This window comes from Zootermopsis nevadensis, unplaced genomic scaffold (genome assembly GCF_977971745.1).
Source record: "Zootermopsis nevadensis isolate Lab colony 2312 unplaced genomic scaffold, Znev_1.0 Znev_ptg000007l, whole genome shotgun sequence".
NCBI classification, from domain to species: domain Eukaryota; kingdom Metazoa; phylum Arthropoda; class Insecta; order Blattodea; family Termopsidae; genus Zootermopsis; species Zootermopsis nevadensis.
The window spans coordinates 1922392-1943536 of record NW_028259139.1 but is presented as its reverse complement, the minus strand read 5'-3'; the positions used below and the strand labels follow the sequence as shown (position 1 = coordinate 1943536).

Sequence of the window (21145 nt, the reverse complement as noted above, 5' to 3'; positions counted from 1 at the left end):
GTCACTGTGTATGCTGTCACTTCGTCTTCTTCCCCTCCCTTTCACGAGATTAACTACGTTCCTTCGAGTGTCTTTGTAACTGTCAACGAGGTTGGGTTCTTTGGTGTGCACTATAAAGTAGGTACGAGCGCGGTGGTCAACTTTTTCAAGGAGAGTAAAGAGATCCTGATTTAGGTTAGCAATGAAATCAGTGATCCATGCAAATAAATGTAAGACTGACAATGTGTAGTTATACTATTGGTGTTAACATTTATATCAGGAAATACAAAGTACAGTGCCATTTAAAGCTAGCCATTGTATCGGTTATCGCGTAATGTGGATGAACCATAAGTTTACATGTGGCCGATACTTGAAAATGTCTCCGTACGTGATAAGGAGGCACTCAAGCTCAAATACCAGCGGCGAGGTTTTGGAACTGCGAGTATTTAATGTATTTATTTAATTATTTCTTGTTCCTGTTAGGAGCTCAGACTGTTGAGTGTTTCTTGGTAGACAACTGACCGGATGTATCTTAACCTACGATACAGACCTACTAAAATCGGTATATTTTGAAATGTATGAAGATTGCGTAAGCATTGCGTAAGACATCGTATTTATCAGAATAGAAAGGAAACCTTGAAGGACCAGCTTTTGGAAGGTCAAGTTGAAACATTCAGTGACTTGCATTTGCGGTTGCTAATCAAGCAATTTGCACATAATCTGCTGTATTTTCTTGTGTAATACCTGCGGAAGGAGTTTTAAATTTTTCAGTATTGCTGATTACAGTTAGCATTTGCATCATTATTACTGTTGTGAATGTGTTCAGCAGTGGACTTTTTGCAAGGAGTTTGTTGTGTTGCAGTCTTTGTTAAAGGCAAGGAGGATGAGATGGGCGAGATATGTAGCACGAATGCGGATGTTACTTTTTTTGCTGTCTATGAATTTTCCCAGAAGATAATTGCATGCAACATTTGTAGTAGAGAGTAATTGTGACTTCTAAAGAACAATGAAATATGAAGTTTGTGCAATGTGATGTATTCAATGATCACTACATTCACTGACATTTTCACAAACTAGCAATTTGATAGGTTTGTTATGATTGTACAGGTGGTATGGTATCACATATAGCCTATTGCTGAACATTTATTGTTTGTTGCTAGTTGCTTTTTTGTGAATCTTCGACAATACCCATATGCATGACAGCCAATCACTTACTATAAAATAAGTTTCTGTGTTCACAAAAATATTACCAATGAAACATGCATTATAATTGGTCTGAACACTGCAGATATGATGTTTCCTTAGAATTAATACACAATGGAAGCATAAGGGACTTTTTTTAAAGTAATATTATGTAATGGATTTGAAGTTTAATACTTCTGAAATGAACCTATACTGATTTCAGAAAAAATAATCTAAGCTATTTGAAATTCTCACGGGGGTGAATATTTCAAAAATGGTCTGATCTACATTATCCTAACCTAATTAGAAGTAGCAGGACATGTTGGACTTGAATAAACTGGCCAAGTTTCTTGTTTCATATTTGGGCATAATTTATTGGTAATTGTGTTGGTGTCATACTGTTGGGTAGAAATAGGTTACTTAATACGTGAGGTGTCATAAACACGTATACATCAAATGAAAGCCATAAATTTTGTTCACAAAATGAGAAAGATCGATTAATGTCTGTTTATGTAAGCTTTTTTATGAAAACTTATGAGCATGGCTTAGTATAGACTTGAGGTTTTTACAGCACTGAGTCTGAAGATGGCTGTCCTCGTGTTGAAGAGCCATGTAGTATGGTAGAAGTTTACAAACATTTTATCACCCTGATAATGGAGGCAGCAAGGACCTCTGAAACACTGATAAACTAAAACGTGACTATATAGTGCTACAACCCAGTAGACATCCTTCTTATAGGATAGGCTTATTTCACAACGAGTTAACTTTGAATTCGTGGCTTAATACTACTTCCACAGAGAACTTCCCTCATGGTTACATAATTATTAATGTTAAAGAAATCAACAACATTAATCATTTTTACATTATTCAGACAATTTTTTTAGGACATCATGTCAAAGGGGCATCAAGAAGTTGAGTAACAGCTCAACATTTATGAGTATACAGAAAGAAAACAAATGCTAATGCCTGGAATTATAATAATTTATAGAAGAGCATCTTTTAGTGTCATACCAAGAGAATTGAATGACTAGTAGATTTTAGTTGTATATTTTGAGTCTATCCTCTTACTGTTTTACAGTTCTTGTGTGAGCAGGTATTTTCCTTCATTAACCAGTCTGTATATTGACTATTTATATGCCAATTTAGTGTCACTAACAAAGCACATGCCCCTTTATCTTTAAGGTACACAATCAGGAGTACATTTCTGTCCAGGGTTTATTGCATTTATGATATCCAACATCAATCAGTACACTTTCTCATAAAGTATCTGATGTATGGTTTGTTTTTATTGTTCTCACTCTTCATTGGCTGTTTGCTTTACCAGGTTTTCCTGTGTTTCGGATAGCTGTGTGCATAACAAGAAATAGAAATGGCCACCTATTCAGATGTAAGTAGATCAGTTTGATTGTTTAGGAGGAAACAATTGAAAGATGTACTACTTTTTTCACTATTTAGTTTATGTTACCAATTAACTATGTGTAGTTTTGCTTAAATTTTTTTAGGAAAGTTAATTCAAGTAGTAATGCCTTCTGTGATTGACTGGTTTCATAAATCACATACCCATGTTATGATCTTGATATTTTTAAAAAAGAGAACTACATTAATTATGCAGTGAGGTATTGTAATTAGTTCATAATTCAAGGAGATTTTTTGGCAGCTATGGCTTTTCTGGTACATAGAATGCTGCTGATTGCTACTTTTCCAAGGTGGTGAGCTTTGGTAACAGTGAGACTGCAGCAACATGAATGTTAATTAATTACATTACTGGAGATGCTGAAGATGTTCCACATTGGCCCAGATACATATCTGATGCTGTCTAAACATATTCTGGTTAACATCTTGTAGTTTTCTGGATTTACAAAACACTTCAAAATAGATGATTTCTAAGTTCTTTTATATGTGGATTGATTTTATAGACTTCAGTTTTTAAATATCTGCACTGACTGCAGATACCAATTACAGAAATTAAGTCTGGTTACTGGAAAGTTTGGATACAAAGTGCACACATCTGTGGTTTTACAGGACTGTAGTTTCAGTAATTTTGTAGTAGTTCTTGCAGTCACTTTTGATTTTCCAATTTTTGTGCAAATAAAATATTTAAGTCAAGTTCTAATATCTTCCAGCTTTTCTTCTGTTAGTACCCAATGTTGAAGTTTTCATTTCTTGATTGTTAACATGCCAGTTGTTCTTCCTTATTTACACAATCAGGAATTGTTTTTCTGTTAGGAATTCAACCACAGGATGACATATATTATAAAGCAGACTTGAAAAGCAATGAAAATAAAGCATCTGTATATGGAATTTGTTTCATTTACATATAACAGTACATAATTCTTATATAAGATGTGTTTCTTCAGAATGGCAAATATTTTGTATTCACTAGTTCACATTTTTCCATTGAAATAACTTTACAGAATTCAGTAGAATATAAAATTGTATTGCTGAACACCCAGCCATTACAATTAATGTGTCACTGCATTTGTACTGATATTGATCCATATTCTGGATTTACTGTTTGTCCTTGAAAATTGTACATTAAAGATTCTAGTGCCAGTCTTATAAAATGTTTGCTTTGGAACATTTACCTGTCATATAAAGACTAGGTTTTATGACATTGCTGGTAGCTGAAACTGGCTCCTTCCAACAAAGGATGTTCTTAATTTATTTCAATGTTGTTGTTTTATCATAATTGGTAGAAAGAGTTTCAAAAATTACAGTTTTGTACTGATGTCAAGCAAGGCAGTCTTGACCACTAAAACTTTTGAAAACTTGGCAATCACATTTGTAATCAGTCTTGTGATGGTATGGATGTATTTATTTGAGTCTTATTGTTTCTTTCGTGTATTGACATTTATGTTTGATTTTCTGCTTCTGATACAGCAGAGTAAGTAAAGTAAAATTTGTCCCACTATACCCCATGTAGGCGTTTGGGGTGAGTGGAGGTATAGCTCCTCTCTTCCTTGACCTCGGCACAGAAGAACAAGAAATTTTCTTGGACAAATTTATATTTAAGGTGGTTATTCCAAACACTTAGTTTAGTTACCATAAACTTTATTAGTGTGTGAAATTTGGGGTTCTCACAGTTGTGAAGATGTCAGTGTTGTCCTGTATTTTGATTGAGGTTGGATATGAAATGTTTCTCCAAAGTGTTAGTATCTGTGTACAAATTTACATTGTGTCACAACCCAGAAGAACAGCATCTGTGTTATTTGTCATTGTAGGAAGTAGACACAGTGATCCCATTTTTGCAGATTGTTCAGAAGGCTCGTAATACCTTCAAGAGTGGGCGCACAAGGACCATTGCCTTTCGAGAGAGCCAGCTGAAACAGTTGCTCTCGATGGTCGAGGAGAACACCGTGGAGATGATTGAAGCCGTGGCAGAAGATTTGCGGAAGGTAGGCTTTATGGCTTTGCAGATAATGCAGTGCACTTTCTTGTTCTACATTCATTATAATAAATGTAATTTATTGCAGAGCAAACAAGAAGCCGTTATGCTTGAAATCAACGTTGTGATTAATGATGTAAGACATGCTCTCTTTCATCTAAAAGAGTGGACAGAGCCGGAGAAGGTAAGAAACATGACATGGTTTATTGATGAATTATTGTTTCTGTTATTTGGTCCACGTACTTTTTTTTAACATTCCCTCTGTTGTGTTAGAGGTAGTGGGAATAAGTGAAATGAAAATTTGTGAGTAATCGGAGATCATTATGTTAACATATTTTGAGCATTATTTGAGATGCACTGAATCTTTAAGCCAGCTCTTACTGAATTTATGTTAATTACAATTGAATTTTTACTTGCAGTCATAACATATGAGATCTTGAAACAATGTTAATTTTGTGTAAGTCACAATTTGGTAGATTCACATCGGTATCTGTTGCATTTACTTTGATTCTTGGATTTGAGTGCATGAAATTATTATTGTTGTCATTATTGTTATTGTTATTTAAATAGTCTAAGAAACTTTTGAAATCATATTCATTATCACCATCATTGTCATCATCTAGCAGTCGAAGAATTAGATCACTTGTCGACACATTCTGGCTTCAGTTGAATCCTGTTTATCAGACGTAACAAAATTGACTGGGAAGTGATAAAAAACAATTGTTTTCGTGTGAGATTTGGGGTTCTCATGGTGATGAAGATGTTGATGTCTCAGTCTTCTGGCTTGAAGATGGAAACAGTATGTTTCTCTCAAACTTATCTACCTACAAGTCTACACGGAATTACGACAGAAGAGATCAGCATAGACAATCACTCTCTTTTTCTTAGTTCCAGGCCTAGTGCTTCAGGTTGTGCAAGAACTAGCTGACTGTTTCATGACAATTGTATGGCATTTATTAATCTTTCCTAAACTAAACACTATATATATATATTTTATTTTTATTTATTTATTTAGTATTGGACAGATCAGATCACGCCAAGCCTGGAAAAACCTTTATCTGCAAGGAAAGGATTAGGTTGAGTGGCACAGACTGTATTATAGGTAAACTTCTGCACTTGAATGCACAGAAGCCTTCCTTTACAACTTAAAGGTTGGAGGAACATCAGTGATTAATATTATCAGATTTTTAATGTCTGGTATAAGAAATATGATGTGCTCTTACACAATCATCAAGCAGTCCCTTATACACATTGGATATATTAAGTACATTAAGGAATGCGACTTGAAATGTGTAAGGTATAACACTAGTACAGAACTTTTAAGTGTTTGAAGAACTAATAAAAATAAGAAATCTGATCCTTTGTAGCGCGCTTGATGAGCATGCTACAGTGGATCCTATTTGCTACTCAGCAGCCCCGAGGATGAGAGCAGAGATTGTTCTCGAAACATTGGCAGAAGATATGGTTTATTCACCATTCAGCTGCCTGACTCGCCTTGTAACCTGAGAGTCTCTCATCAACTTCAATCGCTGCCAAAGCTTCACTTTATACTAAAAATAAATTTATGGTGAAGCAGTTTTTAACAGTATTCTAGTCAGAAGTGTAATTTTTGCTGTAAATTTAACACCTTTTTTTAAAAGTAATTTGGTGATTATGGTTTAAGTTTCAGTCATTGTTTTAGCAAATATATTGGCTTATCGGTTGCAGCCTTCCAAAGATTTAGTCAATGTCATGGACAGTTTATTAATCTACAATGACCCATATGGAGTTGTGCTGATAATGGGTGCCTGGAATTACCCCCTTCAGTTGACACTCCTGCCAGTCGTAGGTGCCATCGCTGCAGGAAACTGTGTTGTCATCAAACCTTCTGAGGTGTCTCCAGCATCTGGAAACCTTATGGCGAAGCTTATCCCCAAGTACTTGGACCAGGTGATGTGTACATTAATTGCATTAGATAGATTATAAAATTGTGTGACATTTTGTTTTCTAAGGTTTCAATTTTTATCTGTTTTGGGTCTTATTATCAGTAGGATGAATGAAAATTATAAGAACAGAGGATCAGAAAGCTTAGGATATCCCAATAATATACAAATGTAGGTTATTATTATTGAGTGTTCTGTCTTACGACAGGTCCATTGCTCTGCCCAAACAGAGCTCTCCAGTTGTCCCTATTCTCGGCTTCTCGTTTTAATTCATGAATAATATACAAATGTAGGTTATTATTATTAAGTGTTCTGTCTTACGACAGGTCCATTGCTCTGCCCAAACAGAGCTCTCCAGTTGTCCCTATTCTCGGCTTCTCGTTTTAATTCATGAATAATATACAAATGTAGGTAAGAATCTAAAAACTTCAGACTGAAGTGATGATGTATCAAAGTCTCTTGGTTTTCAGAGTGGTTTCTTATGACTGTTATTTACATTTTACCAATATTTTGGAGAAATTGGCAGGATACATTTTCAGGGTAAAGTAACTAACAGATATAATACTCATATTCATATCACCAGGCCATGAGGTAGTGTTGTGATTGGTGGATCCAATTAGAATGCAATTCAAAATTAATCTCTGTTCAGCACCCTTCCAGGGTGTTGTTAAAATGATGGAAAAGACAATGTATTTGAAAGGATGGTAATGGGAATAAATAGGAAAGTATGTTTTAATGTAGGATTTGTGGTTTTCACAGCGGTGAGTCTGAAGACAGCAATTTTTATATTTTAATTGTCCCTATCCTGAAATCAGTAGTAGATCTTTGTTACACAGTGTCGTCAGCTATGACAGGGAACGTAAGTTGTTTATTTTATTGTTTAACAAGAGAAAACATTTTGTTTTGAATAAAATACAATATTGGAAGATAAAATTATACTTGCAAGAAGTTTATTTATTTATGTGAAACCATCTTCAGGGTCCAAAATTATCCAGGAAAGTGTATTTAGTACAAGAAAGCACAGCACCCACTTAGGCTACAAGATCACCTATCCAAAAGTCTACTCCACGCTTTGATGTAAACTAACATTTGTGTTTTTGTAACTGTTAATGAATAAATCCTACTTATTTGATAGGATTGCTTCCATGTAGTGTTGGGAGGTGTTCCAGAAACTACAGAGTTACTTAAGGAGCGATTTGATTACATATTCTATACAGGATCTACAAGTGTTGGTAAAATTGTGAGGACTGCGGCCAATCAGCACCTCACTCCTGTTACACTTGAGCTTGGAGGCAAGAGGTATGTTTGTAACTTGTAGGTTGAGTGAATGAAGAGGGAATGGGTTTACTTGCATGCAGTAAGGGCAAAGAATTTCAGTGGCATTTGACTAAGTCACGCTATTCATGTGTGCTTACATTGACAATGATTTATGTTTGTTTCAGCCCAGTGTACATTGATAACTCTGTAGATATGGACATAACAGTAAAGCGAATTCTTTGGGGGAAATGTATCAATGCTGGACAAACTTGTATTGCACCGGATTATATCCTCTGCTCTAAAGCAGTCCAGTCGAGCTTTGTTGCGAAGGCCAAAGATATTCTAAAAGAATGGTATGGCAGTAATGTGAAGAGCTCCCCAGACTTTTGTCGCATTGTTTCCAATAAGCATTACAAGTAAGTAGACATTTCACCTGATGTATTTTGAAATAATGTATTTATGTGAGTATAAGTTGTATGCGTTTATAAACCACACTAAAATTGTAAGGAGAAGAAAAATTTTATTCGTAAGCTTTTAATTTTAATGTCCCCTCAAGTACCACTGAAATTTAAAATGTTTGAGTTCAAAATACATTGATTGTAGTTATCTTTGGGGGTCACACTGCACTGCACTGTCTCACATTGCCTGTTGATCTCATGCAGTCTACCATATTAGTCTGAAGCCATAATAATATTAATAATATCTCCATTATAAGCAAGAACTTAGTTTTGGGGGTTGTGATTTGTAAAAAAGAAACATGAGTTAACATTTGCATAAATATGGACAAGTTAATAGAACCATAATTGATAAACGAAACTGATGGCCATCTAAAATTTCTTTTCCGTAGCTTATGACATCGTGATCAGTTTAAAATTAATAATATGAGGTTAACTGATGCTTGTAAAGGAATTTATGCTATTAGTATAACCCTAAAATGTTAGATTTCTTTCAACAAAAGACACTTTAGAGTAAGTTCTATATGCGCAGAAGTCACATTTACATGACAGAATCATTGATGGTGTTACAGAACACAGTAGATTCTGCCTCTGTTGTAAGGATTTTGGCTGCATAGAAGTAATTTGCTGATTCTAAGTCACACTTGAACATGTACAATTGCAGATTTGGCTTTTACATACATCCATGTAGCTGAGTTTATAGTTCAGTCTCACAGTACACAGTGGTTCTCCAAGGTAACTACCACCTTGCAATAACCGTTATTCAGTCAGTGGGCAGTAGTCATATCTTTGAAGTGAAAAATAGTCTGCTTAGGACTGAAAATTATTTGTAGGCAACAGATACAGCAGTTTGAATGCTTACAAATAATTATTTCCAGGTTGTGTAGTTTTGGAGAAATTGACAATAGGTGTTTCACAGCTCATTTGTAGGACAGTGCCTGTCGTTGACACGGACCAATGACTAAACAAGTCGTTTTCATTATCTTTTTTGAATACTTCATAATACAGTGTTGTGGCAAATATTGGCGAGGTTAAAATAAATTCACAAAACAATTGTATAACTGACAGGTTGAGGATTTATAAATCACTTTGTATTTCTTGTACATCCACCAGGCGACTTACGTCTTTCTTGAACAATGGAAGAATAGCAGTTGGTGGTGAAACTGATGCATCAGAGAGATTCATTAGCCCAACTATTTTAATTGATGTCAAAGCATCTGATCCTGTCATGCAGGAGGAAGTGTTTGGACCAATATTGCCCATTATAAATGTGAACAGTCCTTCTGATGCCATTGCTTTCATAACCAGTCGGTAAGTACGTGAGCCACGTGGTTATTGCCATGCAGCTATTTATAAATTACTTTTTATATTAATCATATTTTTTTTCCAGTTGGCCCTGTTCTTCAGCCATCACAGATTAGACCCTCTCATCTGCTCTGAGTCAGAATTAATTGTGAAGCAATGAATCCATAGGCATTTGATGCTACTTGTTCTTCAATTTTCATGGTTGGAGTTCATTGTCATAGCCAACATTTGCAGCTACCATCCCTGCGTATTCAGGAAGCTGTTGAAATCAGACGTTCTTATGACTAAGAATGAAGATGGCTACAGATTAAACAATGCCTGGTTTGAAGATATCCGTCTTCTGGGTTATTGCGCTGTGTAGTCTGGTCGATGTTAACCAACGTTTCAGAGGTCATACTGCCTCCGTCATCAGAGTATGAAGATTTCTGTCTTCTGGGTTGTTGCGCTGTGTAGCCTGGTCGATGTTAACCACCGTTTCAGAGGTCATACACAGCGCAACAACCCAGAAGACAGAAATCTTCATCGCCCTGATGATGGAGGCAGTATGACCTCTGAAACGTTGGTAAACATCGACCAGACTACACAGCGCAACAACCCAGAAGACAGAAATCTTCATACTCATCGCCCTGATGAAGGAGGCAGTATGACCTCTGAAACGTTGGTTAACATCGACCAGACTACACAGCGCAACAACCCAGAAGACAGAAAACTTCATACTCATCGCCCTGATGATGGAGGCAGTATGACCTCTGAAACGTTGGTTAACATCGACCAGACTACACAGCGCAATAACCCAGAAGACGGATATCTTCATACTCACCACTGTGAGAACCTCAAGTCTTACAATGCCTGGTTTCACCTGTTTTCTCCCAAGTTACTCACCCAGCCACCTATGTCTCTGAACATTGACTAAATCTTCCTCCTCTTCTATGTCCCCAAGACTTATTTCTTCTCATATCACCAGGCCCTGGAAAGGGCCATTCTCAATCACCTCTTCTTCAGAGCAATTGGTCAAAGAATTACCTCCTTTCCTGTTCGCATAGATGCTGAAAAAACCTTTTTCAATTCACTTGGTAACCAAAATTTTTCCCATCACCTCCTCTCCTGTCTGTTATTGGTGAACGTCTTGGTTATAGATCGCTGTCTTCTGGGTTCTTGTGCCGTACAGTCTGGTAGATGTTTACCGATGTTTCAGAGGTCCTTGCTGCCCCGAACATCAGGGCGATGTGCTTTAATCTAGATTATCACTTGTCTTAAGACATCCTCGCATTCTCCTTAACTAAATCCTGTAGAGCAATTATGGCAACATTTAAAGGATATTCTGATTAAGTCTCTGTAACATATTCAACTGGTCTGAAGGAAGATGGCTAAGAGGTTCTTGTTTGTAAATTGCATTATCTAAATCTGAAGCTGGAGGCATACTTTTGTTGTTCTTTTCTGTTTACATTCTGGTAAAAGAGTGATTGTGAAGAAAGTGAGTTTTAGAGACAGTTGCGCTCCGGTCTTTCGTGCACTGTTACTTTTAGTATGCCGAATGTAATAATGTGTAAACACAAATGTTTGTACACATACAGTTCTTGCATTTTATCATACTTCTGAGCCATCAGATATTGAGTACCTCTTGACTTCGTGTTTTTGTTGCAGAGACCAACCACTTGCTTTCTACGTTTTCACAAATGATTCAAAAACCATGAAGATGCTAGTGGAAAATGTATCATGTGGAGGCATTTCCTGTAATGATACGGTCTTGCATGCAGCAGGTAAGCCTGTCTTGTTAGAGATAGTTTCACTGACAGGTTTGTACAAAAGTCATAATCATGGGTCATCATATTTCAGAAGCTCTTTCCAGTCTCTTCTGTTGTCTCACGGTGCTTCTTATTGTATTTCTCCCTGTCTTGTCCTTGTTTTCTGCATTTACTTGGTCATTACATTGTGTTTTTGGTTTTACAGTAGATTGCCTCAACTTTATTTCCTTATCTACAATGTCTTTGCTAGTTGGTGATTGTAAATTTGCTTAACATTATTAATATTAACTGGAATTGTGAATGTTAATGTGTTTAGGTATGTATTTTTTGCTATCCACTTCCTTATCCTGAATTTGGTGTTTTGTTCAACATCCAAAACCTTCTGAAAGTTAAAAGTTTTTAAAAATGTAATTCATATGCTTCTTCTAAGGCCATTCTTATGTAATTTGTTGCTGGTTTCCATTGTATTCAACTTTGGTGTAAAGTTTCCTTAAATTTTTTGTTTTGTTTTTTTATTTTTCCCCATGTAAAATTTTGATACAGATGCAAGAAAATATTTTCACATAACACTAGAGGGCTAGAATATTGTACTTATAAAGTAAAGCTGTCCTGCTACATGCCATGTAGGCTTTGGGGGGGGGTCATACTTATAAAACTGAAAATTTCAGTCATGTGGTTCATATTCAGGAGGCCCAGGGTTCTAATACTGACCTAGTGACCAGCTATTGAGACTGAGGTTTTTGTGGTTTTCCAAGTAGTTTCTGGGATGACACCTTAAAAGACGCCAAAACTGCCTTTTCATATATTTTCTAATTGATTATTCAGAAACTTCATATTATTAGTTGCTACGTTGAAAACAACATTAAATAATCAAGGAATCATAGAAAACCGGCTTTGAGATTGATGCATTATGTCAGATATGTCAAATGCTTCTGTATCTCAACATCCTATGATTTTTCAGTTAGGTTTTTGAAGACGTTAACAGTCGTAGATTAATGAAATAAGTCTTCTGCGATAAGGGTGCCCATGCATGGGACAGGCATTAATCTGATATATGACATAAACACAGGATCTTGGAGTCTTATTTGGTCTGTGTGAACTCGGGTTTCATGAACTTGTGCTGTATCTGCCATTGTCAAAGCAAGTTCCTGATAGAAAACTACTATGATGTACATCAGTTTCAACAAATTTCATGGTGGTTGTCTTGGAGACAGTGAGTCTGAGGTGTCTCTGTTTAACAGGTTTGCTAGTATTGCTACCTCCCTGCTCTGGTATACTGGAACTGCTGACTTCCTGTTGAGGTATCCCCTGCTCTTTCATGTAGGTGTTCTTTGTTCTGGAGTTCCTGTATGTTGCTTCTGACTTAATATTGTATTTTTAATACTGTTGGTCTCAATTTTGGTTCCATATGTATTGGAGATTTAATATCCAGCACCCAAAGAGCCCTATATAGGTAGAAGGCATGGATATGATTGGTGCTGTTTGGTTTCCTGAAAGGGTTCTATCACCACCTCGCTGCCACACAGCACTCGGCATGATTCATCCCACCTTATCTTTAGTGGGCTAGAGCCCTGTTTAGCCGTCTGTCAGCATTATGTATTTATGATGTGGATGACAGGGTTGAATTTGAAAGGGTACTGTATTGTAAACTCTGGTCCAGGTTGAAGTGACTTATGGTGAAAATTAATTTTTTATATTTCATATCTGATTCCTTGTTTTGAAATTTTTCCTTGGAAAGACAGAATTTAAAACAGATTATGATTATTTTCTTCTGCAGTAGACAGTATGCCTTTTGGTGGTGTTGGCTACAGTGGCATGGGGTCATACCATGGTGTGTACAGTTTCAACACCTTCACACACAAGAAGAGTTGCCTTGTTAAAGACTTCAACCCAGTAGCAGAAAAGCTGGCATCGTAAGTAAATACGCTTGAAGCCCATCAAAATTCAGTAGAATGTTCTTATTCCTGGTGATAAAGGTTCTTATGTTAAAAGAAATAGGGAAAATACCATATGTATATGACTGAAATACGAACAAAGAAGGCTGATAAATTTAACATTATACGAGGGTCGCTCATTAAGTAATGCCCCACATTTTTTTCCTCAGAACATATTTATTCAAGATGGCTCAAATTTAGTGACAACATAAATCAATGTTTCCTTTACACATACTATTTTTCCACATAGTCACCATCAACTTGTACGGTTTTACGCGAGCATGGAACAAATGCGTGCATGCCTTGCCGGTACCAGCTCTTGTCCTGTGCACGTAGCCATGTCCTCACTGCTTGAATCACGTTCTCGTCATCTTCAAACCTTGTTCCGCGGATAGCATCTTTAAGTGGCCCAAAGAGATGGAAGTCGGAGGGTGCCAGATCTGGACTGTAGGGTGGATGGGGCAGCACCGTCCAACCCAATTTGGTGATTTCTTCCCGGGTTCTCAGACTTGTGTGAGGGCGTGCAATGTCGTGCAGGAGCAAAATTTCTGCTGGATGCTTGTGAGGCCGAACTCGTCGGAAACGCTTCTTGAGGGTTTTCAGGGTCCTGATGTACGCGTCTGAATTGATGGTCGCACCTCTTGGCATCACATCCACAAGAATGACCCCATCACTGTCCCAAAAGACAGTCATCATGACTTTTCCGGCGGAGGAAGTTGTCTTGAATTTCTTCTTTCTCGGTGATTGAGGATGATGCCACTCCATTGACTGCCTTTTTGTCTCTGGCTCAAAGTGGTGTATCCAGGTTTCGTCACCTGTAATGATCCGGGACAGAAAGATCTCTCCCTCAGCATCGAAACGCTCCAACAATTCAGAAGAAATCGTTTTCCTTTGAATCCTGTGGTCTGCTGTGAGACTTCGTGGAACCCATCTTGCGCACACCTTCGAATATGCAAGAGCCCGGATAATTGCAATCACACTTCCATTGCTGACTGAAAGCTGTTGGGCCAATTGTCGAGTTGTGATGCGCCGATCCTCACGAATAATGGCATCCGCGCGGTTCAACATGTCTGGAGTGGTGGATGTGGCAGGACGTCCAGAGCGCGGCAGATCACGGAGCTCGGTTTCTTCACTTCCTGAAGCTTTAACTCTCTTAGCCCAGCGACCAACGGTGCTCCTATCGACTGCACAGCTTTCATACACAGCACACAAACGTTTATGAATGTTCACCACCGTTTCTTTTTCAGCAACAAAGAATTCAATTACAGCTCGTTGTTTGTAACGAGAGTCGTTCACAGACGCCATTTTAACAGTTCACTACAGCTCCGCTATCGGTTGGAATCATTTGAAACTCCGTACACGAACGCGGGAAACATCAAATCTCAAGCATGTAAAAGTGCACTTTTCTATCTTCATTATTGGCTGAGAAAAAAAATGTGGGGCATTACTTAATGAGCGACCCTCGTATATCATGCAAATTGACTTTACATGGGTTCAAAAATAAGGCATGACTTGGCTGTAGTACATCCAAATGTTGCAGCTTTTAACTGAATCATGATGACTTCTAGGACTGGATCAGAATTATCACAAACTAGTTTTAAATAGAAATTTGTTGTAACTAAAGTTATGTTGGTATTTATTTGCAGTCATTTCCAAAACCGTAAGTTATGGGCTATACAGAGCAGTTGCTTTAAAGTTCAGAGTTTAACACTCTCATGTTATCTCTTGGTAACAACTTGTAAAATAAAAGCTTGTGTTATTTGTAAATGATCAAAAGTCTACCATTATGATGATGCTGAGGCTGCGCCTTTTGTTTGGTGTAATAATGTTCTTTTGTGTCAAGATTCTGACTGTTTCTGCTTTGATATTGTCTAAATAATGATAAATAGAAATATTTGAATGGGTCACTAGAATTTTTTTATATTACAGTGCCAGATACCCACCATATTCTCAGAAGAAGATAGACTTTATGAGTTTCCTGTTGAAAAAGAGGAAAGGCTTGAGCCTGAAATTCCTACCTTATCTGATTATGTTTGCTTTTGGCGTGACAGCCACGGTTGTCTTCAGATCCATTTCAAAGGTAAGGACTGATACAGTAAACCTTGTTATTTGATTTTTAGAGTTCTGCGCGAACAAATTATTTTTATTACTGAGCTTCGCCACGGTGGTCTAGTGGTTAGAACGCTGGCCTTGTAATCCTGGGGGTCTCGGGTTCGATTCCCGGCGGTGCCCGAATTTATAACTTGTGTTGGGCAAGGCCGTGGTCTAGGCAACACGGAGTTTTCCTCCGTGGCATCCCAACAATTACTCCATTCACACACAGAAGAAGGCAATGGCAAACCACTTCTGGATCATCTGCCAAGAACGTATATGAACAGGTCCCAGTCCGAGAAAAGGATGGAAGGATCCTGTTCATATGGACCTGTCGTCAGACGGAACACCAAATAATAAAAAAACTGAGCTTCCCCATTTTGGTTTTCCTTGAAATATTAAGAACTCTATTTTGTAATACTTTCCATGTTGCCTGTTAATTTGCATTTTCTTACAGCATGATGTTCTGTTAAAGAATGAGATAAGTGGTTTTTGTTGATCACACTTTATTAATGAGGAAGAAAGTTTGTACTATTTTTGGCTGGCCTTCTAGAGAGCAGAAACACAAAATACATCATATGGATGTGTCTGTATCAGTGTTTCGATAGTGATGTATGGCTTATATAATCCGACATCTTCTATGTTGATAATGGGGCTCAGAATGTTGGCCAAAAATTAAGAAGCTCTTGCAAGCTCTTTCATGCCCCCTGATGCACACTGCTGGCCGTATGGCAAGTAAGTGTTTAGGTTTCCTTATACAAAGACTGTCTCAAGATACCGCTTTCTCAGAGACGTTGCAAGATGAGCACAAAGTATTGAACAAAATCTGGTAGATAAACTGCATGTTACGTGTGTTTAAAAAAAATATGCATTGCAGTGTGTGTTGACAAAACGTGGGCTGCTCGTGCAGGTTAGCAAGCACCAAGCTACCTTCATGTGGCTGGGGTATAAAAATAAATTAATGTGGAATCGATACTTTCATGCAGAATGCGTACGTTTTAGCCACTCCTCTTCTAGCTGGTGTTGAAAATGTCACCACAGTTTCTAGTCTTTTCCCTCATTACATTCAATTCCTTTTCCTTTCATTATATACTGAATTCCCTCTTCCTGTGACCTTAGGCCCTGTTCCTTGTTTTGTTTGACGTATCGTAGAATAATGGTGAAGATGTTCCTACATTGAAGTGCCACACCATGAAGACGTTTGGAGGGAGTGGAGGTTCCTTTGTTAGTCACTTGAATATCTGAACTTGTGGGGTGTGTCTGTCAGCATCTCTGATTTGTTTCATACCACGGTTAATGATTTTGTACTTTTGCAGAGAAACCCATCTGGACTGTTGAATGTTGTCGGTAGAAAGGCATCAGACCTTCTGCATAACCTGAAATCCATTGGAGTGAAGGAAGTATAAGGATGTAAGACTTGAGGTTCTCACAGTGGTGAGTATGAAGATTTCCGTCTTCTGGGTTGTTGTGCTGTGTAGTCTGGTCAATGTTTACCATCGTTTCAGAGGTCATACTGCCTTCATCATCAGGGCGATGAGTATGAAGATTTCTGTCTTCTGAGTTGTAGGGCTATGTAGTCTGATATAAATTTACCAATGTTTGAGGCCCTTGCTGCCTCATTGTCCTGATGATGGAGGCAGCAAGGACCTCTGAAATGTTGGTAAACTTCTACCAGACTCTGCAGCACTACAACCCAGAAGACAGCCATCTTGTATTCTGTTGTTATCCATTCATCTCTATCTTTTTTTCTTCTTCATTGTTTCCTTTTAAAATTCTGTTTCAATCTTCACTGTCAGACTCTGCCCCTTGATCTAACTCGTAGCACCGAAATCAAATGGTTGTGTTCCATACACCACTAAGGAAACTGAGGAAACTGAGAATGACAAATCATCTGAAAATAGTGGGTAACAGAGGTAAGATACAATCAAACCAGAAATTGGAATTGAACCACTGTTGCATCATGGTGTATTTAATGTTTCACAGGGTCTTTATGGATATTTGGAAATGGTGGTGCCAGTGGAGAATTGAAGATTAATGGTCAAGCCATTGTAAACTTCATTTAATAAGAAATCAAACTTCTAACATTGCAGACTTTCTTAAAGATGCACCAGTGGCTTATTACGTCTATAAGTGAGATGTAACAGAGACATTGAGGACTATGTTTGTTTGTCTGTAGAACACAGAGAGGGGCATCATAATATTTCCTTGTCATGTGCATTGCTGTGACAATTCAAAAATATATATCAGATTAACAGTTGTTGAATTGTTTGTAGCGGTTTATCTCTGTCTGCTAGTTGAAGAGGCTACATGTCGCAAAGAGTTTATTACAGAATCAAATATTCATGTTTTTATGTTGCTCAATCGTGTCAAAACACATTCCGTGAAGTGTTTTAAGTTTTATGCATTAAAATACTTGGGCAGTTCTCTTCATAGTGATTAAAGTTTCTTTTAAAAAAGAAGGAGCTGAATGAATAGAGATTTATACAAAGATTAAAAATAAAAGTCATTTTGGGTTAAATCATCTTGAAAAAGTTTGTTTTAGTGTGAATGAGCGTTATAAGATGAAGAAAAGAAAAATGTTTCTAGTAAAACATGGTGACATGTGATGTACTACTGGCACTGTACTAAAAGTACTGATATCACAAGAATGGCTACCATAGGCTGGATGCCTGGCATTTTCTTTTCTTAACACCTTCTGTGTCTGGGTCCTAGACTTGAAATGGCCAGAATGTAGCAAAACATTTACCAATGTTAACATGACTATGAAAGTGTAAACTGCACCAGAATACACTCAATTTTACAAATGTGTTCTTTTGCAAGTATTGGATTCTAAATATAGAGCTTCACCTTCCCCACCCTAGCGCAACATCTGACCAGATATTGCCTCACCAACATAACCTCAGGGTGCCCGAATTTATAACTTGTGTTGGGCAAGGCCGTGGTCTAGGCAACATGGAGTTTTCCTCCGTGGCATCCCAACAATTACTCCATTCACACACAGAAGAAGGCAATGGCAAACCACTTCTGGATCATCTGCCAAGAACGTATATGAACAGGTCCCAGTCCGAGAAAAGGATGGAAGGATCCTGTTCATATGGACCTGTCGTCACACAGAACACTTTAAAAAAAAACTTGCCTTGTTTACCTTGGCTCTCATGGTTCTTTTAATTACTACCGCTACCAAACATTGTCTGTCCTTGCCTACCCTCATCTTTCATAACCTTGAGTGACCAACACAAACATTCGTGCCTTTGTTCCACCTTGACTACCATAGTTAAATATCTTGGTTGCCATGGTTACCTTTGCTACCATGGCCGCCCTTATTGGAAACATTCTCATGTTTACATTGGCTATCTTGGCTACCCCAGTTTCCATGGTTACTGTATTTACCTTGGTTGCCATGTTCACCGAGTTTACTCAAGCTCACAGTCTGACATCTACCCCTAGCCAGATTGGTCAACAGGGAGAGGTCAGACTAAGACAGGTATCCTGGTCTTCCAGGCTGGGGGTTGGTCGCAAGGCTAACAACCTTGCACCGTAAAAACCTCGGACAGACGGACCTAACAGAGGACCGAATGGAAGAGGAGAATTGAGGAGGCCATGGACCGGAGAGCCATAGAAGAAGAAGAAGAAGATATAGATGGACAGACAGACATGGCCAGCCCTATATTGCATTATTTTCTTGCATTTTGTATAAAGAACGCATTATAATGCATGCAGTTGTACCTTATGCAAATTTTTGTAATGTATACTATGTACTGACATGAAAAATAAGTGGGTTCAGTGGAAAATTCTTGTGTTGGTGTTATGTTCCTGAACTACATACATTTTGTTATTGGGGTATGTGATTGTTTGTGCATACTCATACAGTGTCCAAACAGAAATTAAAATATTCATTGGGGATCCGAATATTGTTTGGAGGCTGTATTCCCCCCCACCCCCCCAGAATGCGAAGCACGGCTGTTATGCTTGTTTCAAACTGGGATCAAGTGGCTGGTGCATTTGTTCAACTTTCGATTGGCAATGTAGGTGTGTCTAAAATAACACGAAATCCCTGCAATGGTTCTAAAAGAAGTGATCGGTATTGTATGCACTAATTTACTGATTTTTATGTAATTGAGTTTATAAACATCATGTTGGCAATATTCCCAGGTACATTTTAACCACTTATCAACAATACGAATATGGCAGCCGTGCGAACTTGTCGAGACGAGAATACTATTTGCGTCATTCAGTGCAAGTATTCAATTAAGAGATTTTCAGTGTGCTGTATTATATCTTTAAAAAATGTATGATTTTTCTTGAAGCGTTATTTTTATGAAATGGAAAACAGGAAGGAAGCTGCTGTAAATATTTTGGCGTAAAACATCGTTGTAAACGGTCACATGAAATATATGTTGCACAATTAGTACAAATGCTAATAGTGCTGGCTAGTATTAAAGAAAATAAGGTTTAATCCTAAGGACCCTAAAACACATGACTCCAAATATGACTGCATGTAATGTTTTCTATATTTATCCTGCATCTTTCGAAATACTGGCGCAGAACAGGATGAACTCGGCTGTCGTTTATTTTTTATTTATTTTTTTAAAAAATAACTTTTTCTGTTTCGCATAGTGACAAATTTAGAAGTTTTAGTCATGTGCAAAAAATTTGTGAATATGTTTGTAATCTTTCGAAGCAAGAAATCAATACTTGCTGCTTTAATTACAGACACACGTAACACCGTGACGACCTTCCTACCATGTTTTGCTAGAATTGGCTAATGTATTCCAGTTATTAGACGCACTCCAGGCAGAATTTATCTTACGGCTGTTCCCCCGTTCAAGGTACTGAATTTCTGTTCGTAAAAGTTGTTTTAAATCAATGGTTTCCAAACTGGTTCGTATTCAAGTACTCGAAATGTTTTGTTTGGAACATGAACAACGGTAGTTTTTGTATCCTACTCTTTTAAGCCAAGTATAAAATCGACTTTTCAAAGAAATTTCTGCACCACAGAGTGAGTGAGTGAATACCATTTTAAGGAAAAGTAACAATGATATATATATATATATATATATATATATATATATATATATATATATATATATAATGTTACATTGCATTGCATTGCGAGACATTCACTTGGATAACATAAATAAGTACTGTTTCCCTCTTTGCAATTGTCGCGCTGCACGCCATGTAGGCGCTTGGGGAGAGAGCTGATATAGCTCATATTCTTAACCTCGGCACTCGTTAGGAGTGAATGATGAGCTTCACGCCTCATCCTCTGGGAATCGAACCCGTGCCATCCAGTCCGTAGTCAATCACAAAACTGCTCACAGCGAATTTGTTATTTTAATTATGTAATGTTGGCATGTTTCGGTGTAACATCTAACCATTATCAGTTGACGTACGATAATGATAAAAGTTACGTACTGAACTGCATTCCACTTTAACATTGGAACGAGTGTTAAAAGGTTAAAATATTGACACCACACCTTGAAATGACTAGACAGTTCACTTACAAGGATCCGTGTTAGGTATAATTTACATATTTATACATCCGACAAAACGTTTTGATAATGTTCTACACTGGTAAATAACGGTAAATTCTAGTCTTCAGAGTTGATGGAAGGATTTCATATTCACTGCGACTAATGCCGAGTATACAGAATGTCCCAAAAAGATATACACACACAAGGTTAATATACAATATTATAATATGTATTCATCTTTTTTGGGTTACCTCTATTTTAAACCGACAAGAATAAAGATTAAGAGAAGGCCATAATAGTGAGAGGTCGAGCGAGAAGTATTGGCGCTTGCGCAAAGGACTGATTTTGGTCGTGTGAGATGGACTCGTCCAAAGCACGCGCTAGAGGGGTGTCAGCTTCAGTTGGTTTGTAGC

General features: G+C 37.6%; 1 protein-coding gene across 10 annotated transcripts; it reads left to right on the top strand.

Moving 5' to 3' along the window:
• LOC110835490 (aldehyde dehydrogenase, dimeric NADP-preferring-like) lies at positions 1-19164 on the top strand. 10 transcript variants are annotated; one of them, XM_087343922.1, is made up of 13 exons: positions 1-117; positions 2486-2548; positions 4413-4556; positions 4635-4730; positions 6254-6475; positions 7604-7767; positions 7911-8141; positions 9294-9491; positions 11130-11245; positions 13008-13143; positions 15094-15244; positions 16572-16689; positions 17239-18063. In XM_087343922.1, the coding sequence occupies exons 2-12, from the start codon at positions 2531-2533 to the stop codon at positions 16659-16661; spliced, it is 1566 nt and encodes a 521-aa protein (XP_087200048.1). In that variant the 5' UTR covers positions 1-117; positions 2486-2530; the 3' UTR covers positions 16662-16689; positions 17239-18063. The 10 variants fall into 10 exon arrangements, with proteins under 10 accessions (XP_087200048.1, XP_087200045.1, XP_087200051.1 ...); XM_087343919.1 differs by having other exon boundaries at positions 47-174; XM_087343925.1 differs by having other exon boundaries at positions 63-121.
• The last annotated feature ends 1981 nt before the right edge of the window (positions 19165-21145 follow it).

Bases quoted from the DNA above. Each gene is read 5' to 3' on its own strand.
- LOC110835490 (XM_087343927.1), top strand. The intron at 8,142-9,293 runs GTAAGTAGACAT...TACATCCACCAG, and splicing joins GTTTCCAATAAGCATTACAA to GCGACTTACGTCTTTCTTGA. The intron at 9,492-11,129 runs GTAAGTACGTGA...TTTTTGTTGCAG, and splicing joins ATTGCTTTCATAACCAGTCG to AGACCAACCACTTGCTTTCT.